The sequence below is a fragment of the Calypte anna genome, chromosome Z, assembly GCF_003957555.1.
Source record: "Calypte anna isolate BGI_N300 chromosome Z, bCalAnn1_v1.p, whole genome shotgun sequence".
Lineage (NCBI taxonomy): Eukaryota > Metazoa > Chordata > Aves > Apodiformes > Trochilidae > Calypte > Calypte anna.
In genome coordinates, this window is record NC_044274.1 from 15308890 (window position 1) to 15325986 (window position 17097).

Genomic DNA, 17097 nt, shown 5'->3' on the forward strand with positions numbered 1-17097 from the left:
AGCCCCTGAAATGCTCAGGACAAATTCATTGGGTTGCTTCTAGAAGAGTCAGGATGTCAGTGCAAAATTCACTGTAACATTTCTAAAATTATAAGTTAAATTAAAAAAAAAAAAAAAAAAAAAAAAAGAGCTCTGAGGAAAAGTTGTATGTGCCTGTTTGTATCAAGATCACCAAAACTCTGTTCAGCCATTCTCCATGGCTAGTGAGAAACAAGAAGAGTCATCAGTCTTTATTGTTAAGACTGAATTTCACAGAAGTCTTTGATACTGTAAAAGAGTAAAATATACTCTGAAGACAAGTCACTGGAAATTAAGAACACACTATACAAACTTATTGGGCTAGAGGAAAGAGCAAAGCAGGTTAATATTTACTCAGTTCTGCCTGCACACACACAGATGAAACAGTATCTTCTGAGTTCAGTTCTGTCCTTTTCTGACTCTACAGCCAGACCATGAAATTTCTATTCCAGTAATGAAATGACAGTCAATACCTATCCTGAAGAAGAGGATCCTACAACTTTAAAAAGCAAGCAACTACCAAAGGTAAGTTGATAAAGCTGATAAAGGTAAGTCTTGGTCAATAATCACATCATGCTCACATCAGCCTTGGACTAAATGTCTTCCTAAGCATATTGAGTGGCAAAATAACAGTAAAAATTGGTAAAGTTCAGATTTACCAGGGAACCTCTAGCATAATGAGACTGATGTGCATCATATTGATGGTACATTTAGTTCAGAGTAACCATTCTTCTTGGCAAAGAACCAGAGCTTAAGAGACAGCATGGTACTTCTAGTCCTACCTTCTCAGCTCCTGGAAATGAGCAGCTTAAGGTCATCTTCTGTTGGAGTCTGGATATAGATGACCTTGCTTCTGATGTACCAGGAACTTATCTAATAGTTTTCTTGGAACACAAAACACTCTATCATTGCATTTCTATTATGAAAAGCATTTCTCATTATCCCTTGTAATTTCACTGTGTGCTTCTTTCCTCTTGTAATACAGAACAGCATGCAGCTGTTCCGTACCAATGAAGAGTCTATATAGCTTTGTATTTTTCCCTGGTTTCTAGTAGACTGTCTGTGAACACCAGAGAGAAAAACAGCAAGATATCTTGTCAGTATGTCACATCAGACATATCATTAGGGAACCAAAGCTGACAGAAATCTCCTAGGTTTGTCTCCAGGTTTTTTGTCATGTGGTCCTCATATGATAGGAGTCCCTGCTAGATTACACTCATTTTGGCTTTGTTTTCTCTGTTTTAAGTCTCCTCAGTTACTTCCCCTTCAAGTTTCCTCAGGCTTAATCTCTTTTCGCACACTTCTCTGCACCTGCTATCTGCTTCCTCCAAATGCTCTTTCCATTCCATGCATTTAACTTCCTTTTCAATGCTGTAGTTGCCAAGAAGAAAGAAGGAAACAGACTGCACTAAATGACCTGCTCTAGGTACTCCAGTAAAGCAGTTCTGGGATAACAACCACAAAGTAAGAAGGAAGCATACCACATTATCCACAAAAGCTATATGTAAAGCTGTGTGCATGCATGAAACAATAGGAAAAATTTAACCAACAACTTCTGGAAATGTTCTACCATATACAGAGAGCTATGTTTCTTCATAAATTTTTAAGCTAGTCACATTTCAGCACTGCCAGGATACACGATATTTGGAAATTTCAAGAACATGTTCAAAGTCAGAAGATACTGATAATTCTCAGAGGAAAAATCCCCCAAAATTACATCTTCAAAAGTTTTTTTCACCTCTCATTGTATGTTAAGATTTTTTTTTCCTTATATCTAGGCAGTTTTACCCAAAACAAAAACTCATTTAGGAATACTGACTTAAATCACAATGGAAGCGATGTGATAAAGAACACCTATTTCAACAATAAATGACTGCTATCAGTTATTCTTGTAAATACATACTGTAAGAATTCTTTCTGTAAATTCTGAAACTTGCAGGTTTTTTCCTCAAGAGCTTTGCAAATGGAATTGCTTGTCCAGCAGTTTGCAGAATTAAGTCTACATCACCCTGAATGCATCAAACAATGGAAGGGATAAATGATAGCTTTTTTCCTGCTTCCTTAGATGAATTCATTTGGATTTTACATTATTTTTCTACTATAAAATAACCGGAATTATAAGTATAAGAGAATACGTTAAGATCCATCAATCTAACAGTCCTAGTACAAGCAACAGACCCAGCCTCCTGGAGTAGGCACAACCAAGGATAATTCCTTCCTAAACCCTTAAAATCGGTCTGTTTTCATATGAGCCATCAATGAACTCCTACCGGTTCTGATCACATTTTGCACCTGGTGCATTCTTGATTAAATGAGGTGATTTCATACTGCTAAGAACTCATTTTTACTATACTGATGATAGCAGTAACAACAAAAAGGGGAACATAATAATGTTCTTACCTTTTACTTCTGAAGTGCCCACTTCGTATTCAGTACCTAAGTTCTTAACACAAAATGAAACATAACTGGCTACATGGAATACATATAAAATTGCCTTCTCAAATGTGGAAAAAGCAATTTTTGGAAGTACCTTTTTAGATGACACTCATAATTATTTTTTCAATCAAATAATTAAGATAATTGCAGAATAGTCAGAGGAAAGTAAACAAAAATTCCATAATCAATGAACACAGACTTCATTAAGCCAGTCATTAAGAGCTAATGGCAAAACCTCTTGACCTGTACTCTTGCAGGTACCTCTGCTGAACAAGGTAACTGACCACATCCCAATCCTTCCACTCTAGAATAGAGTAGCTGCTAGCAGTATTAACTCCAATGAACTAATATTTAACATATTTGCAAACAAAATGCACATTACTCCTTGACTTCACTATGTATTTTCAAATTACATTAGACTGAAGGTCTTTCAACGGATTAGAAGATAATAAACAGCTGATATTTTTATTAAAATTATTCACATATTATCAAGAGGAATTAAAATGTAAAAAAAAAGTTTTAATCTATACAAAACATCTTATTTTCTTACTAATAAAAATGGCAAGTAAAAAAAGATTGAAAGAAATCTCATCTCTTGTGCATTCAGAGAAACATAACTCAAACATCAGGACATAAATTTAAGCATTAATTTCAAAAATTAGCTCAGAAGAACTGAACTAATGAAGGGAGAAGCAGACAACTGAAAAAAAACAAAACGAAACCATCAAAGATTTAACTGCACCAAACACAAAGGAATTGTTTGTATTTTCCAGGCAATACATGTCCAACTAAACCACCTTCAAATCCAAGGAATACCTCTAAGGATCAGATCACACTAGAGCATGACATGTAAAAAGACAAGCAGATTACAACAATATATGAGAAGCTATTTTGTAACAAAATATGTTGCTGGCTCTCCCTGGTAAAGAAAAGGAACCCTAGGGGTATTCCAACAGAGAGGATAAAAAGGGACGTTGTATATTTGTCCCCTGCAGCCTGTGCTGAGATGAGTGGCTGTGCCCCTGCAGCCCATGGAGGAGCATGGTGGAGCAGCCTGAGAAGAAGCACAGTGGAGCAAATGTGGATGTGTAGATTGTGAAGGGCAACAGTGGTGCAGAAGTGGACCTGCAGCTGTGTAGGATCCTGCACCAGGGGTGGTGACTGTTCCAGAGCAGCCATGACTCTAGGCAGCCCACCCTGGAGCAGTTCCTGAGAGACTGCAACTGGTGGGAGGGACTCATGTCAGAAGAGTTCATGAAGGATTCTCCTGTGGAAGGGACACAATGTTGGAGCAGGTAAAGGCTATAAGGAATCCTTCTCCCTGAGGAGGAAGGAGTGGCAGAAAAAAGTGTGTGGTGCACCGACCCTCAACCTCACTCCTTGTACCCCTCTGCTGCTGGGGGGAAAGAGGGGAAGGTATTGGGAACAAAGTCATTTGGGCTGGGAAAGAAGGGAGGGATGGGGAAAGGTATTAAAGTTCTGGGGTTTGTTTTCTTTTTGTCCTGTTTTGATTTGATTAGTGATAAATTAAATTTATTCTTTCACCATGACTGCTGAATGAAACCTTCCTGCTTCTGGTTGGGTTTTCTTCTCGCCATTCCACAGTGGGGGAAGGGATGAGTGAGCAGATGCCTGGTTCTGTGTTACCTGACCTGAACCTGGTCAGGTGAGCAGATGCCTGATTCTGGACCTGAACCACAACAATAACAAGAACACTTCTGCACACTGAACTTCACGAGTGCAGGTTTTCTACAGAACTACTTAATGTCTTGGGAAAACAGAGAACACTACGTGACTTTCAATAAACACTGAGAGACAGGAATAGGAAACTATTCTGTGGTCCTTACGCATTCTTTTACCATCTTCTGCAGCCTGAAAAAATAGCATGATTTGTAGTCAAGACACACTTGGCATCTCAGTCTGTATCTTTAAACACTCAGTGTCTTCATTGAATAATTCTGGCAGGAAAGGATGCTGAAAAACTAAAATCTGAGCTACTGTTTCTAATGATTACTCAAAAATTGTCACTGCAGAAATAGTGACAAGGCTAAAGCTTTTCAAATCTCAATATGCTGTCCACCTGAGTAAATGCATTTCATGTCAGCAGGCAATTACATTGTGAACTTTTTGTAAGTTTTTCAGTTTGAATGTCAAATTGGTCTTTTTTTAAAATGAGAAATGTCCACCAGAGATGCTAATAGCACATAAAACAAATTACTGCTTCATGAAACACAAATAAAAGTATATATGGATATAAATTATAATAATGCCTAAAATTTTCTGTGCAACATCTTTTCAGTGATAGTATCATGTGTGATTTAAAATGTAAAGACTAATATATCATTGACTGATTCATTCATTAGTACATTTTACACACAAAGTACAGAGAAAGAAGCACAGCATAAGAGTTATTAATTTATTGTACATGTTAGTACATACAATGAAAAGTTAAATCTAGAGTACTTAATATCCTATAAATTCTCAGAATGACATGTTACAGTACATGAGTATTGTCAATGAAATATTATTAAAATGCACAGTATAGCAGTCTTTCTACAAATTATGAGAAAAAAACCCCTAAATTAAGGTTAAGGAGTGCACATAGGCTTTCCATCAAGTTTCCCTGGCACATAAACTTCCTGGTAACCTGCAGTATCAGCTGATCATCCTGACAATCTGCAGTATTTGCTGATTATCTATGGACTTGTTTTAGGTTGTTCTTTTTGAACGCTGTATTTGTTCTTAACATATGTGAGAAGGACAAAAAGACTTTTTTCACTGAATACTGTATTCAGGTCTGCAATTAAGTTCTGAAGCTGAATGCTGAGAAGGCTCTGAATACTCCTTCCAGAAAGTATCAATTTTGAAAGGAATAAACTATGACAGATAAAAATAAATTCAACTCTTCCAGCACAATGTTGTGCATAGGTAAAACTATCTGAACAGCATTCAGCAACAATGTGATTTTGAATTTTAACCACTTAGCATTCACTACTGCAGCATAATTAGAAGCTATATACACAAAAAAAGCAAACATAGGAAAAACACTACAGTAAACCACCACCTATAAGAAAATCAGAAGCATATTAACCAAATGTAAAAAGAACTACCTTACAAACTCCCTTCTAGCCCAGTCTTCTCCAGTACTTCTTAAACCATAAGATAGGCCAGGCAATGAGCCCATGCACACACAAAAGCAAGTAACCAAATACAATGAAAGGACACAAAAACAACAAATGGACATTCAAGTCTGAGGGTATGCTTCATTTTGGCAAACTGAAATTAACATGGCAATGGTGTGCAAATGTTTCAAAAAGCTGCTTTTCAAAATCAGTACTAGTAGTCTCTGGATTTCAATTCCAATCCCTCTCTGACTTCATTATCTCTAACTGTGTCTTTGATATTTTGTACTCCCCTGGATATTTATGAGTTTGCTTTTATGTGCTTAAGCTTTTTTGTTGGGTTTTGTAATGGTTAATCTCTGACCTTGGTCTCACTTTCTCTCATTTTTTTTCTCCTATGTTTGTTTCATCTACCAAGTCTTTTTACTCATAAAATCAGATCTTCCTAGGAGGCAGTCCTGATATTTTGCAATTTTCCATGCTATGCTTTCTAAGGATCATGAGCTTGCATTTCATAGTTACTATCTCACATGTCTCCACTCAAACCTTGCATCTAAGGTACTCTTGGAAAAGAGTCTATACTCAACAAATGGGTTATCTAAACTCAGATCCACAAGTATCTCTGATTTAGGATTTAGCCAAAACTTAGACATATAAATCCAATTATGCAGTCAAAAGCCTAGATTAACCACACAGATATTTAAGTTGCAAAGTCTTTTGCACTTAAAATATATATTTACACATGTAACATGTATTTTGCATGTATTATATTTTGACATATATTTTCTATATATAATTAATAATTAATGTATTATGACAACTAGAATTCTACTGTCACTTGTGCTAAAAACTTCTAGTAAGATGGTAGGACTAAGCAGTCTAGTATCCATACTGAGCAAACTGGATTCTTGAACAAAACATTACCCCAGTACAGATGCCTGGAACATCTGCTCAGCAATCACCCCCTAAGTGCACATCGAGTCAAAACTGAGCAATTCAACATTACCAAAAGGGGTTATTGCAACACCACAGTGCAGTGGTTACATCATTTGCACAGAAGAACCTCAATTCATCTCCTCCTTGGCCTAAAATCGTGACCTGTGGTTTTTGAGACACAGCCTCATACAAAGTCTGTACCCATCCCAAATCCAGAACTGCTCTCTGTACCAGGACTGTTTCAAGACCCATGGGTAGGCAACACAGGTAAGGGAAAAAAGATTCTTTTAAATTATTTTTTCACTTTAAAATGGTACCTACAGCTTTTAACACTAAACTGTAAGTGCATAAACCTTGAAAGCTTCCCCAGAACAGAGCTATGCATCTGAGATAAGTCTTGCCATTGTTCAAGCACTTGAAGATACAGAGATACAGATGGAAAACAAAAAAAAAACCAACCAACCAACCAACAACAAAAAAAAAAAAGGCTCGTTTTCCAGTTTCCTCAAAAAAACCCCCGATGCCATAATTTAGCACAGACGATAGGATACAAATAATTTATTTCAGTCTGCTTCTGTCTCTTAGTGCAGCGAAGTTCATTATACCTGAGATAATGGCACTCACTGATGTGGCTGTGCTGTTACTAGGCAACCAGAGATAAAACGCAGGGTTTAATGATTTTTATTTAATGCATTTTTATGAGAAAGTATGCTTTCTTTTTCCTCCCTCGGTATTATTTGAGGTGGAAGTGCTATTTACACAGGGAGATATATTTAGCCATCTGCAATCTGAACACGAAAATTGTTCAAATTGATATTCAAACAGCCAGTCAGTAAGTATTTCCAAATATATTGACTATTACCACTATCAAAAGATTTACATCGCAGCAGTGGCCAAGATCTCAAACCACTTGACCAGTGAGAAGCATTGAGTTGGTATTACAGCACAGAATAACAACAGCAAGAAAAGACACAACAGCTTAGGTATGTTTGGGAATGTATGGATGTTTACATACTTCTCCACTGCAGAGAACAAGAGGTATTATCCTTCCCCTCTCCTGTGCTGTCATGACAACCACATCTGGCAAGGACTCACCATATTTTTTCCTGTGGCTTTGGATTGCCTCAATTATCTCCTAAAAAGAGGCGTTAACACCAAAAGCTGTACCTCCTTGTGGGGCTCTTCCTACAGAATCATCTACAGGAAGATGCCCTAAGAAGCATCTTAATATCACATACCTTGCCTTACCAATCCAGGCACATGTCTAGGATGGTTCTCTGTATCTCCAACTGCTGCACATTTCATGTCTCCAGTCACAATCTAACAGGTCTGTTGAGGGGCCTAACAGCAGTGTCACCACCTGAACTCAGCAGATGTGTCCTTCATTCAACAGAATGTTGGAAATGTTACCACATATATAAGATCACACAAGCCCGCATCTTCAGATGCCAAGACCTTCCTCTGTACCTTTAAAAGCGCTAGTGGTTCATATACAACTTGCCACCGAGTTCCTTGTAGATGGACTGCTTTCTTGAACCTCCTTACTTTGCAGTAGGAGTAGGAAAGTGTTTATAGCTCTGAAAATGAACTGAAAGCCTCAGGCTGAGTGCATGCATGAGGGATCAAATCCAAACACAGCTACAGTTCTGATGGCATATGTAACTCTTGTAAGTTCTTCAAGATGAAGTGACTTGATAAACAGAGAATTTCTTTTAAATGAAACGCTGTAGAACTAAAAAATGAACTCTGGCATCATTAAAGCTACACTAAGTAAGGCTGGATTATTTAATTTTTTTCTCAGCAAAGGTTCCCTTACAAATAATAAGAATCGTGACGTTCAGTAGAAAACTTCTTTTTGACACTTAATACCGATGATCTTTAAATGAAAATATAAATTCTATTGGACTTGATGCAGTTAGATCTTTACAGCCAGTTGTCTGTGCCTCAGCATACATCTTTATTATCATGAATGTCAACATTCATTCCTATCATTTAGATGAACAACAAAAATGTATGTTATAGTCCAAAGTATTTATGCATGCCAGTAAACACCTCCTGCATTTCATTAGTTGTATACAATTAATGTATTTCGGATCCCAGGAAGCGTGCTGAACAACTACTGACCATTCCACTAGTCAACATAAACAACGCTTTGGGTCAGACACTTTAATCTGAAATTCATCCTAGGGGAATTTTTAAAATTACAAACTCTCCCATGTGTGCCACAGATATAATGGGTAACCATACAATCTGACTGTCTCTTCCTTCGGAAACCTCTCTACAGGCTTGCTAGTCAAACCATGGGTGAGTTTTTAAAGCAACCAATAAATATCACTTCATGAGTCTGTCAGGTAGTTTTTTTCTGGTCTCTACTCTCATTCTTCACACTGCTAAATTCTTCCACCTCTGAACTGTTAAAAAATTGTCTGTCCTTACTTCAGCCAAGAGTGTAAAATGTCACACTCTTTAAACTAGAAAACAACAGCTTTAATACATTTAAGAAAAATACATTTTACTGTGCATGCACGTGAGGAGATTTCACAGCTCCTTGGGTTAACTCAGAAGGACAGGTAACAAAAGCCGTTGATTCCAAGTGCATGTCCCACTTTCATCAAATTCATGGATACTTGACGATTTGAGAAGTGCTTTCCAACATTAATGATTCTATGATTCTATGATACTTTGAGAATGGATTTCCAGTAGTTTTCATTTTCGTTGCTAAAGATCTTACTACTCCAAGTATCATACCATATTTTTATCAATGATCAGAAACTAAAATAGGTGGGGGGGAAGAGTGGTGGAATAATAAGTCCTAAGAAGGAAGTGGCAGTTTCAGACACAACAGACACACTGAGTCTATTCAAACATTACACATTTCATAACAAAACACAAAGTTACACATATGTGATCAAGAAATAACTGCCATACTTACAGAATGCATATTGTAAAACACTCATTACACGTTTCCTGATGTATGCCAGAAACAGATCAATAACCTGATCTCCTTTTATGATCAGGTGACCTGACTGGTGGATGAGGGGAAGGCTGTGGATGTGGTCTACCTGGACTTCAGCAAGGCCTTTGACACCGTCTCCCACAACATCCTCCTGAAAAAACTATCAGCCCGTGGCTTGGACAGGAGCACCCTGTGCTGGGTTAAGAACTGGCTGGAGGGCCAGGCCCAGAGAGTGGTGCTGAATGGGTCTGCATCCAGTTGGCAGCCCGTCACTAGTGGTGTCCCCCAGGGATCAGTGTTGGGCCCGGTTCTGTTCAACATCTTCATTGATGATTTAGATGAGGGGATTGAGTCCATCATCAGCAAATTCGCAGACGACACTAAGCTGGGGGGGAGTGTCGATCAACTCGAAGGCAGGAGGGCTCTGCAGAGGGACCTGGACAGACTGGAGAGTTGGGCTGATTCCAATGGGATGAGGTTCAACACGGCCAAGTGCTGGGTCTTGCACTTTGGCCACAACAACCCCATGCAGCGCTACAGGCTGGGCACAGAGTGGCTGAGAGCAGCCAGGCAGAAAGGGACCTGGGAGTCTGGATTGACAGGAAGCTGAACATGAGCCAGCAGTGTGCCCAGGTGGCCAAGAAAGCCAATGGCATCCTGGCCTGTATCCGGAACAGCGTCACCAGCAGGTCCAAGGAAGTGATTCTGCCCCTGTACTCAGCCCTGGTGAGGCCACACCTCGAGTACTGTGTCCAGTTCTGGGCCCCCCAGTTCAGGAAGGATATCGAGGTCCTAGAGCAGGTCCAAAGGAGGGCAACCAGGCTGGTGAAAGGACTCGAGCACAGACCCTATGAGGAGAGGCTGAGAGAGCTGGGGCTGTTCAGCCTAAAGAAGAGGAGGCTCAGGGGAGACCTCATTGCTGTCTACAACTACCTGAAAGGAGGGTGTAGCCAGGTGGGGGTTGGTCTCTTTTGCCAGACGACTTTCAACAAGACAAGAGGGCATGGTCTTAAGTTGTGCCAGGGGAAATTTAGGTTAGATATTAGAAAGAATTTCTTTACGGAGAGAGTGATCCGGCATTGGAATGGGCTGCCCAGGGAAGTAGTGGATTCTCCGTCCCTGGAGATATTTAAAAAGAGACTGGATGTGGCACTCAGTGCCATGGTCTGGTAACTGCAGCGGTAGTGGATCAAGGGTTGGACTCGATGATCTCTGAGGTCCCTTCCAACCCAGCCAATTCTATGATTCTATGATTCTAAGAAGGTGTAAGCAACTAATGCTGTAGGACTCCCTGTATAATGATCAGCAGAGTACAAGCATGCAAACAAGGAAACAGCAGGACCATAGAGTAACTCTATGGCAGTGTTACAATTATGAAGACACTCTGGGTGGTCACATTTGTGAAGCTTCAGAAAGAAATAGTCAGAAGAAGGACATCATATAGCAAAGTGAAGAAAATGTTTTACAGTTAGAATCATTAAGACCTCAATCCGTTCATCATAAAAACAGCCCTGAGAAGCCACTCAGTGACACAGAAATGCAAGCTTCAGAAAGGTTTTTAATCTAGCAGAAAGGAATAAAAGTACTGAATGGAACCTAGAGCCAAACTAATTACAATAAAAGAGATATTTAAACCAGTGAGAGTGATTAACCACTGGAGTAAGCACAGACAGAAGGATGGCTTTTCCATTTCTTGTTTTATTTACATCAAAGCATTACAAGTAAATCTGTCTTCCAAAATTCAAGTTAGATACTGACTGAGTGTAGTGAGATTAAGCTTAATAGTGACATAATTGAACAGCCTAGAATGAATCCTCCTAATGTGAAGTTTAACAAATTAGGTTCTGTTCCTGAAAAAGAGATTACTTCTAAAGGACTGGATAAAACCAATAAGCAGAAAAAGGAAATAAATAACTCATCAGAGTAGCTACAAGAAATAACACTTTGCTTTTTCTGTGTATTTATAGCATTAATTTTAAAGAAAAATTTCAGCAACTCAAAAATCAGAAACACTAAGGGATATGTCTCTAGTTTTTTGATACCTCATTTGTATCCTCATCAACTTCATGCTTTGGGTTTGATAAATATATGCTGGCAGCATAAGTCTAGGTACATAACAGGTACAAAGCACTACACTTGAAGTCAGGATGGGAGAGCTAGACTGAGAAACTTCAGTACCATAAATCCTAATAAATCATTACATGAATCTGAAGATAAGTCTCAGCTGTGGCTGCTTTGAAGGTAAGGAGCAAGGATGGCTTCAAACCTCTACTTCTAGGACTGTCTGCCAGAACAAAGTGAAAAACAGAAACAGAACTGGGAACAGATGCCAGAATTCAGAAATCCCTGCTGCCAAGAGTGTATACAGATTACTACCCTACACAAACTTCTTGTGAGATTGAGAATTTCATCCTTCAGCCCTGAACAATGCTAACTAAGGAGGTAGGCAAAACTTTTCACTTGCTCTTTTCACAACTCTCCAGTGATCACCTCTAGGCAAGTGCAGGATGACAATACCCAGTACAAAGAATATACAAGATGCCATATTGAGATGTATCCTTACAGTTCCCAGGGCTTGAACTCTTTAATCTAAACACAGTATTCTGAAAGCCACTTTGTAAGAAAAACACTTCAAGGTTAAGCCAGTAAGGCACTGCATTTGCTCAAAACACGTATTTGTCCTATATTTCTGCTTATGCCTCTTGCCTCATTAATTTGTCCACAAAAACCTGGAGCTGTAAACCAGTATTAATGTAACATCCTACAAAAAGCTTGCCTGCTTTTAAATGAGACTGAAAATAAAGAAAGACTTGTGCTGGACACAGTTCATTGAAATCTACTAAAAACTGTTATATGGACTTACAACAAGAAGGATGTCACATCAGTGCTGCTCACTGACAAGAAAATTCTACCATGGATAGAAGAGCAGAAAAAAAGAATAAGATCGGATATAGGTGGAAGGCTTTGATTTACTTAAAATTCTTGAAATGCTAGACTGAGCAAAGTATGAAGGACAAGTGACTAGGAGGAAAGGGAATGATGAAAGGCTCTTTATTTCATTTTTAAATGGAAAAATATTTTAAGCCTTTCTTGGAAACAAACTGAAAATTCATGTAATGCTGCTGAATTGTCAATGGAAGTCGTGTGACAAATTCTATGGTATTTTTTGCCATAGCTTTGTAAAACACAAAGAAATAACTTAAGTTTCAAAATCTATTAATCCGCAACAGAGACATTTTCCAGATAAGATTATACCAATAAAACAGAAACAAAAGAAAAACCAACCCCCAACAAAAAACCAAAACAACCCAAAAAACTGCACCCAACAAAAAACAAACCAGAACAAAAACTGAAGAAACACAAGCCTTCTCCATTTAGAATTTGCTATTAACAATGTAGATCAGTTCACCTTGATCTTAATGTCAAAAGCATACTTAGCTTTTACTAAGCATATAAAAAGACTTGCCAGGGAGTGGTGAAAAAGCTAATAGAGAAGTCTATCTTTTGGATATTGCTATGTCTTAGAAACTCTTCAGACCCAATGTATTTCCAGTGTAGGATGCTCTATGTTTTTAAACATTATTGTTTTAGGCATCAATGAAAAAGGGCAAAGATGGGAAGAAACTTCTAGATCATCTTGTCTATTCTCTTTCTCAAAGCATAGCCAAATATCTGTATCTCATTCTGGACTGATATTCAGGCAATTTACTAAATTTTAGCAACTGCTACTGTGACAGCTTTATTATATGAGCCATCTATGTTGTTATGTACTTATCCTTATTGTAAGAAGGTTTTCTTAGCTTAAACTGTGCCTTTGAGCACAGCCTAAGCCTATTGCCTCTTATTTCATCCATGTATTTTATTTTTTTTAATAAATTTGAGTGTTGTTGCCATGTTTCCCTTCTGAAGAGTGAGCTCAGCAAACATGAATACCTTTCCAGTAAGAAAAAAGAACATAAAGTCCTGAACAATAGGCTGAGGAACCATGCAAAAATTACCAATAAAACAGAGCATAGTGTTGGGAGTAGGCAATCCAAGGAGACAGATTATGAAATAGTATAAAATCCCCCAGTGAGTCAAGAAAAGAAGAACTGTGTCCCCACAATCCCCATTCAAATCAAAGAGGTTTGTTGACTATAGAGGTATAGGGCTTATTATGTCTCAATTCCCTACCTCTACCACAGTTGTCTTTGCAGCTTTGCACATAGGTTGGTTGAAGTTTCTTGCAGTTTTCCTGTGAAAGAAAACAAAATTAATAAATACTAAAAGCTATTAATAGTATGAGGAAAGACTTTTCAGAGAAAAGACACTACAAGTATATTTACAATATGAACATCACAAATCTTGACTCTAAATAGTTAGAAGACACATTAAAAAACAGGAGGGAAGAAAAAGTGTTATGTAAGATGCATATGAAATGAAATAATTTTTGCTACATTATAAAATGTTTCTTACAGCTCTTTTGACTTTTAATTTGCACCCCACTTAACTGAAAGTGAGTACACTACTGATATCTTCATTTATTAGATTCAAGAGCAGCAGCACACTGAGCTGTGTACAATGTACCTTTCTATCAGTTCACTGGACAACAAACAAAATTATTCTCCTCAGGGGAGGCCAGCACAGGGCCTAGCAACCTCTCAATTCCCACATATCCCTTCATAATTCAGATCAAGACTAGGGACAGCACTTTACACAGCAGTAGACCTAATCCAATCCTCTTGAGTAAAAATCTGTGCCAGTTTTGACACTCACTGCAAGACTCTGGCAATCATCCTAAGTATTCTCATGCAGTATTTCTGGAACAAGAAAAAAGAACTTCTGGGGATTCAAGTAACACATGGCATGTACAGCCATGGTACCTGCACTGAGATCCTAGTGGGCACAAGAAAAAACATGTTACCTGTGTCAGCCCTTCTTTGCATTTTTCAGAAAGAAAGCAAAATGGTGTGACTGTGATGTGTATTTTAGTAGGGTTCTGCTGATAGCTTCTAGCATTTTTCTCTTTTAAAAAGTAGAATTCTTGAAATTTTTCCACCAAAATTTATGTAGCTAGGGTTCAAAAAAAGTCAGACCCTCCTTTTGCCCATCCCCTTTCCACGGAAGCATTTTTTTTTCCTGACCATCCTTATTTCCCAAATTCTCCTGTATTCACCCTTCAATGCGATTACAACTCCCCGCCTTAAGTGTTACCGCAATTCTAAATTTTGGGATGCTGCTGCCACCTCGTGGCTTTGCGGGCAGATAGCAAATGGAAACTGCCAAATCCTGAGACTACATAGTAGTTTTACCAGGATTTCTACTGCAGACATCTGCAGAATGAAAGCTATATCCAAAGATACATCTGTAACAAAGTTACATCTGTAACAGGAGAAACCCTGTTATATTGGTGATACATAGCAGCTGCGAAGCCTCTAACAGAGTCCACAGAATGGACAATATCTTTTGTCTGTGAGTCTTCTCTGTGGCTGCATAAATAAAGATGCAAGAAAATTAAACCATTAAGAAAAGAAATTTATGTTCTTAGTGCATTAACATAATATTAACTAATAGTGATTTAGGGAAAATTATGATAAAATAGGTAGAGTGTAAAATGAGAAGAAAAACAGCATTACAAAAACTGAATTAAAATACACAGAGAATAGATACAGATGGGGAAGGAATATGTAGAAACAAAGAATTCAGCATTTCGTCGCAAGATCCATACTACTTTCCTGAGCCAAAGTCTTTTTCAAAACGTTAGTGACTGGTCTGCCAGTAAAATTAACTGAATTAAGTAATTTTCACACAGAGTGAAAGGTTACAAGAAAATATTTCAATGTCTAATTAATGAGAGTTAATGGAACTGATTTCATATGCATGAAAGCTTATGCAATTTAGAATGTTCTTGGGTTAGTAAAGAAGAAAAAGTCTCTTACAAGATCAAAGATCTGATCTCTAGAACACATCATCCAGAAGAAGAAAAAACAGAAAGACTAAATTTGTTCTCCAACACAGAATGATGTTCAAGTTTTGGGTCATGTAAACTAGAAACTAGCTAGCCAAGTCTGGGTTTTATGTGGTTTTATGTGGTTTTTATGTTGGTTTTTATGTTAGATAGCTTTCTGAAGACCTAGACTGAGAGATGTCTGCAAAGTCCATTGTTCCAGTGATAGATTTCTATGCTGACCTAAAGGCATTACAACAGGTTGTCTCTCAGAGGTACAGATAGCAAATTAATTCATAGTAGACTAACCCAGTAAACTACATCCACTATATATCTAATGCTGCAGAGATGAAAGGAAATGTCAGATGTGAATTTATGTACTGCAGAAACAGAGACAAGATGACATGAATGCCAGTGCAGGGGCTCTGAGTCAGGTTATCCCTTCAGTATCTGTGTTTCTTTGTCAAGAGTATACTTTCATCTGCACTAAATGACACCTCCCCTTGTAAAGTGAAAGTATATTGGGCTGGAACAACTCTAAAGCATAATGGTACCAGAAGAAAAGGGAGGGGAATCAAAGGAGGTCGAATATCCTCAATAGCTGTGACACTCCCCCTGATGTTGTCCCTAGCAAGAAGGCCTCCAAAGGAGCCTAAGACCTAGAGACAGTGTTCTGCTAAGCAGAACCAATGCCTGCATCAGACTAACAAAGCAAATTCAAAGAATCAGAGAATATGCCAAGGTGGGAAGGACCCATTAGGATCATCAAGTCCAACTCCTGTCCCTGTGCTGGGCACCCCCAGAATCACACCGTGTGCCTGAGAGTGTCATTCAAATGCTTCTTGAACTCAGGTAGGCTTGGCGCTGTCACCACTTCCCTAGGAAGCTTGTTCCACTGCTCAACTGTCCTCTGGGTGAAAAACTTTTTTTCCAGATATCTAACCTAAATTCCCCCTGATTCATCTTCCTATCATATCCCTGAGTCCTCTCTTTGGTCACAGGAGTGAAGAAACCAGTGCCAGTCCCATCTCTTCCCCTCATGAGAAAGTCACAGACTGCAATGAGGTCACCTCTCAGCCTCCTCTTCTCCAAACTGAACAAAACAAGTGACCTCAGCTGCTCCTCAGAAGTCATCCCTTCCAGATCTTTCACCACTCTTATGGTTCCAGACCCTTCACCACCATCCTTGTTGCTCTCCTTTGGACACTCTCCAGTAGACTGATGTCTTTCCACGCTGCAATGCCCAAAACTGCACACAGTACTCAAGGTGAGGCTGTACCAGTGCAGAGTGGGACAATCACCTCCCTTGACTGGCTGGTGACACTGTGCTTGATGCACCCCAGGACACAGTTACCTCTCCTGGCTGCCAGGGCACACTGCTGGATCATGTTCAGATGGTCAGCAACCAGGACCCCCAGGTCCCTCTGCACCACACTGCTCTCCAGACACTTGTTCCCCACTCTGTACTTGCAACATGGGTTGTCCAGTCCCAGGTGCAGAATTTGGCACTTGTCCTTGCTAAACCTCATGTGGTTGGTGACTGACCATCTCTCTAACCTGGTGAGGTCTCTCTGCAGGGCCTGCCTGCCCTTGAAGGAGTTGATCACTCCTCCCAATTTTGTATCATCTGCAAATTTGCTTAAAATTCCTTCCAGTCCTGTCCAAGTTATTGATGAAGATGTTGAAGAGGAGTGGGCCAAGGA

At 38.9% G+C, this 17097-nt stretch overlaps 1 protein-coding gene across 1 annotated transcript in view; it reads right to left on the reverse strand.

Annotated features, from left to right (window-relative positions):
• The window catches only part of OXCT1 (3-oxoacid CoA-transferase 1), an 85896-nt gene that overhangs the window by 42420 nt on the left and 26379 nt on the right, over positions 1–17097 (reverse strand). Inside the window, exon 7 of the mRNA XM_030467742.1 lies at positions 13642–13702. Within this exon, the coding sequence (XP_030323602.1) occupies positions 13642–13702 (61 nt within the window). The remainder of the gene's footprint in view (positions 1–13641; positions 13703–17097) is intronic.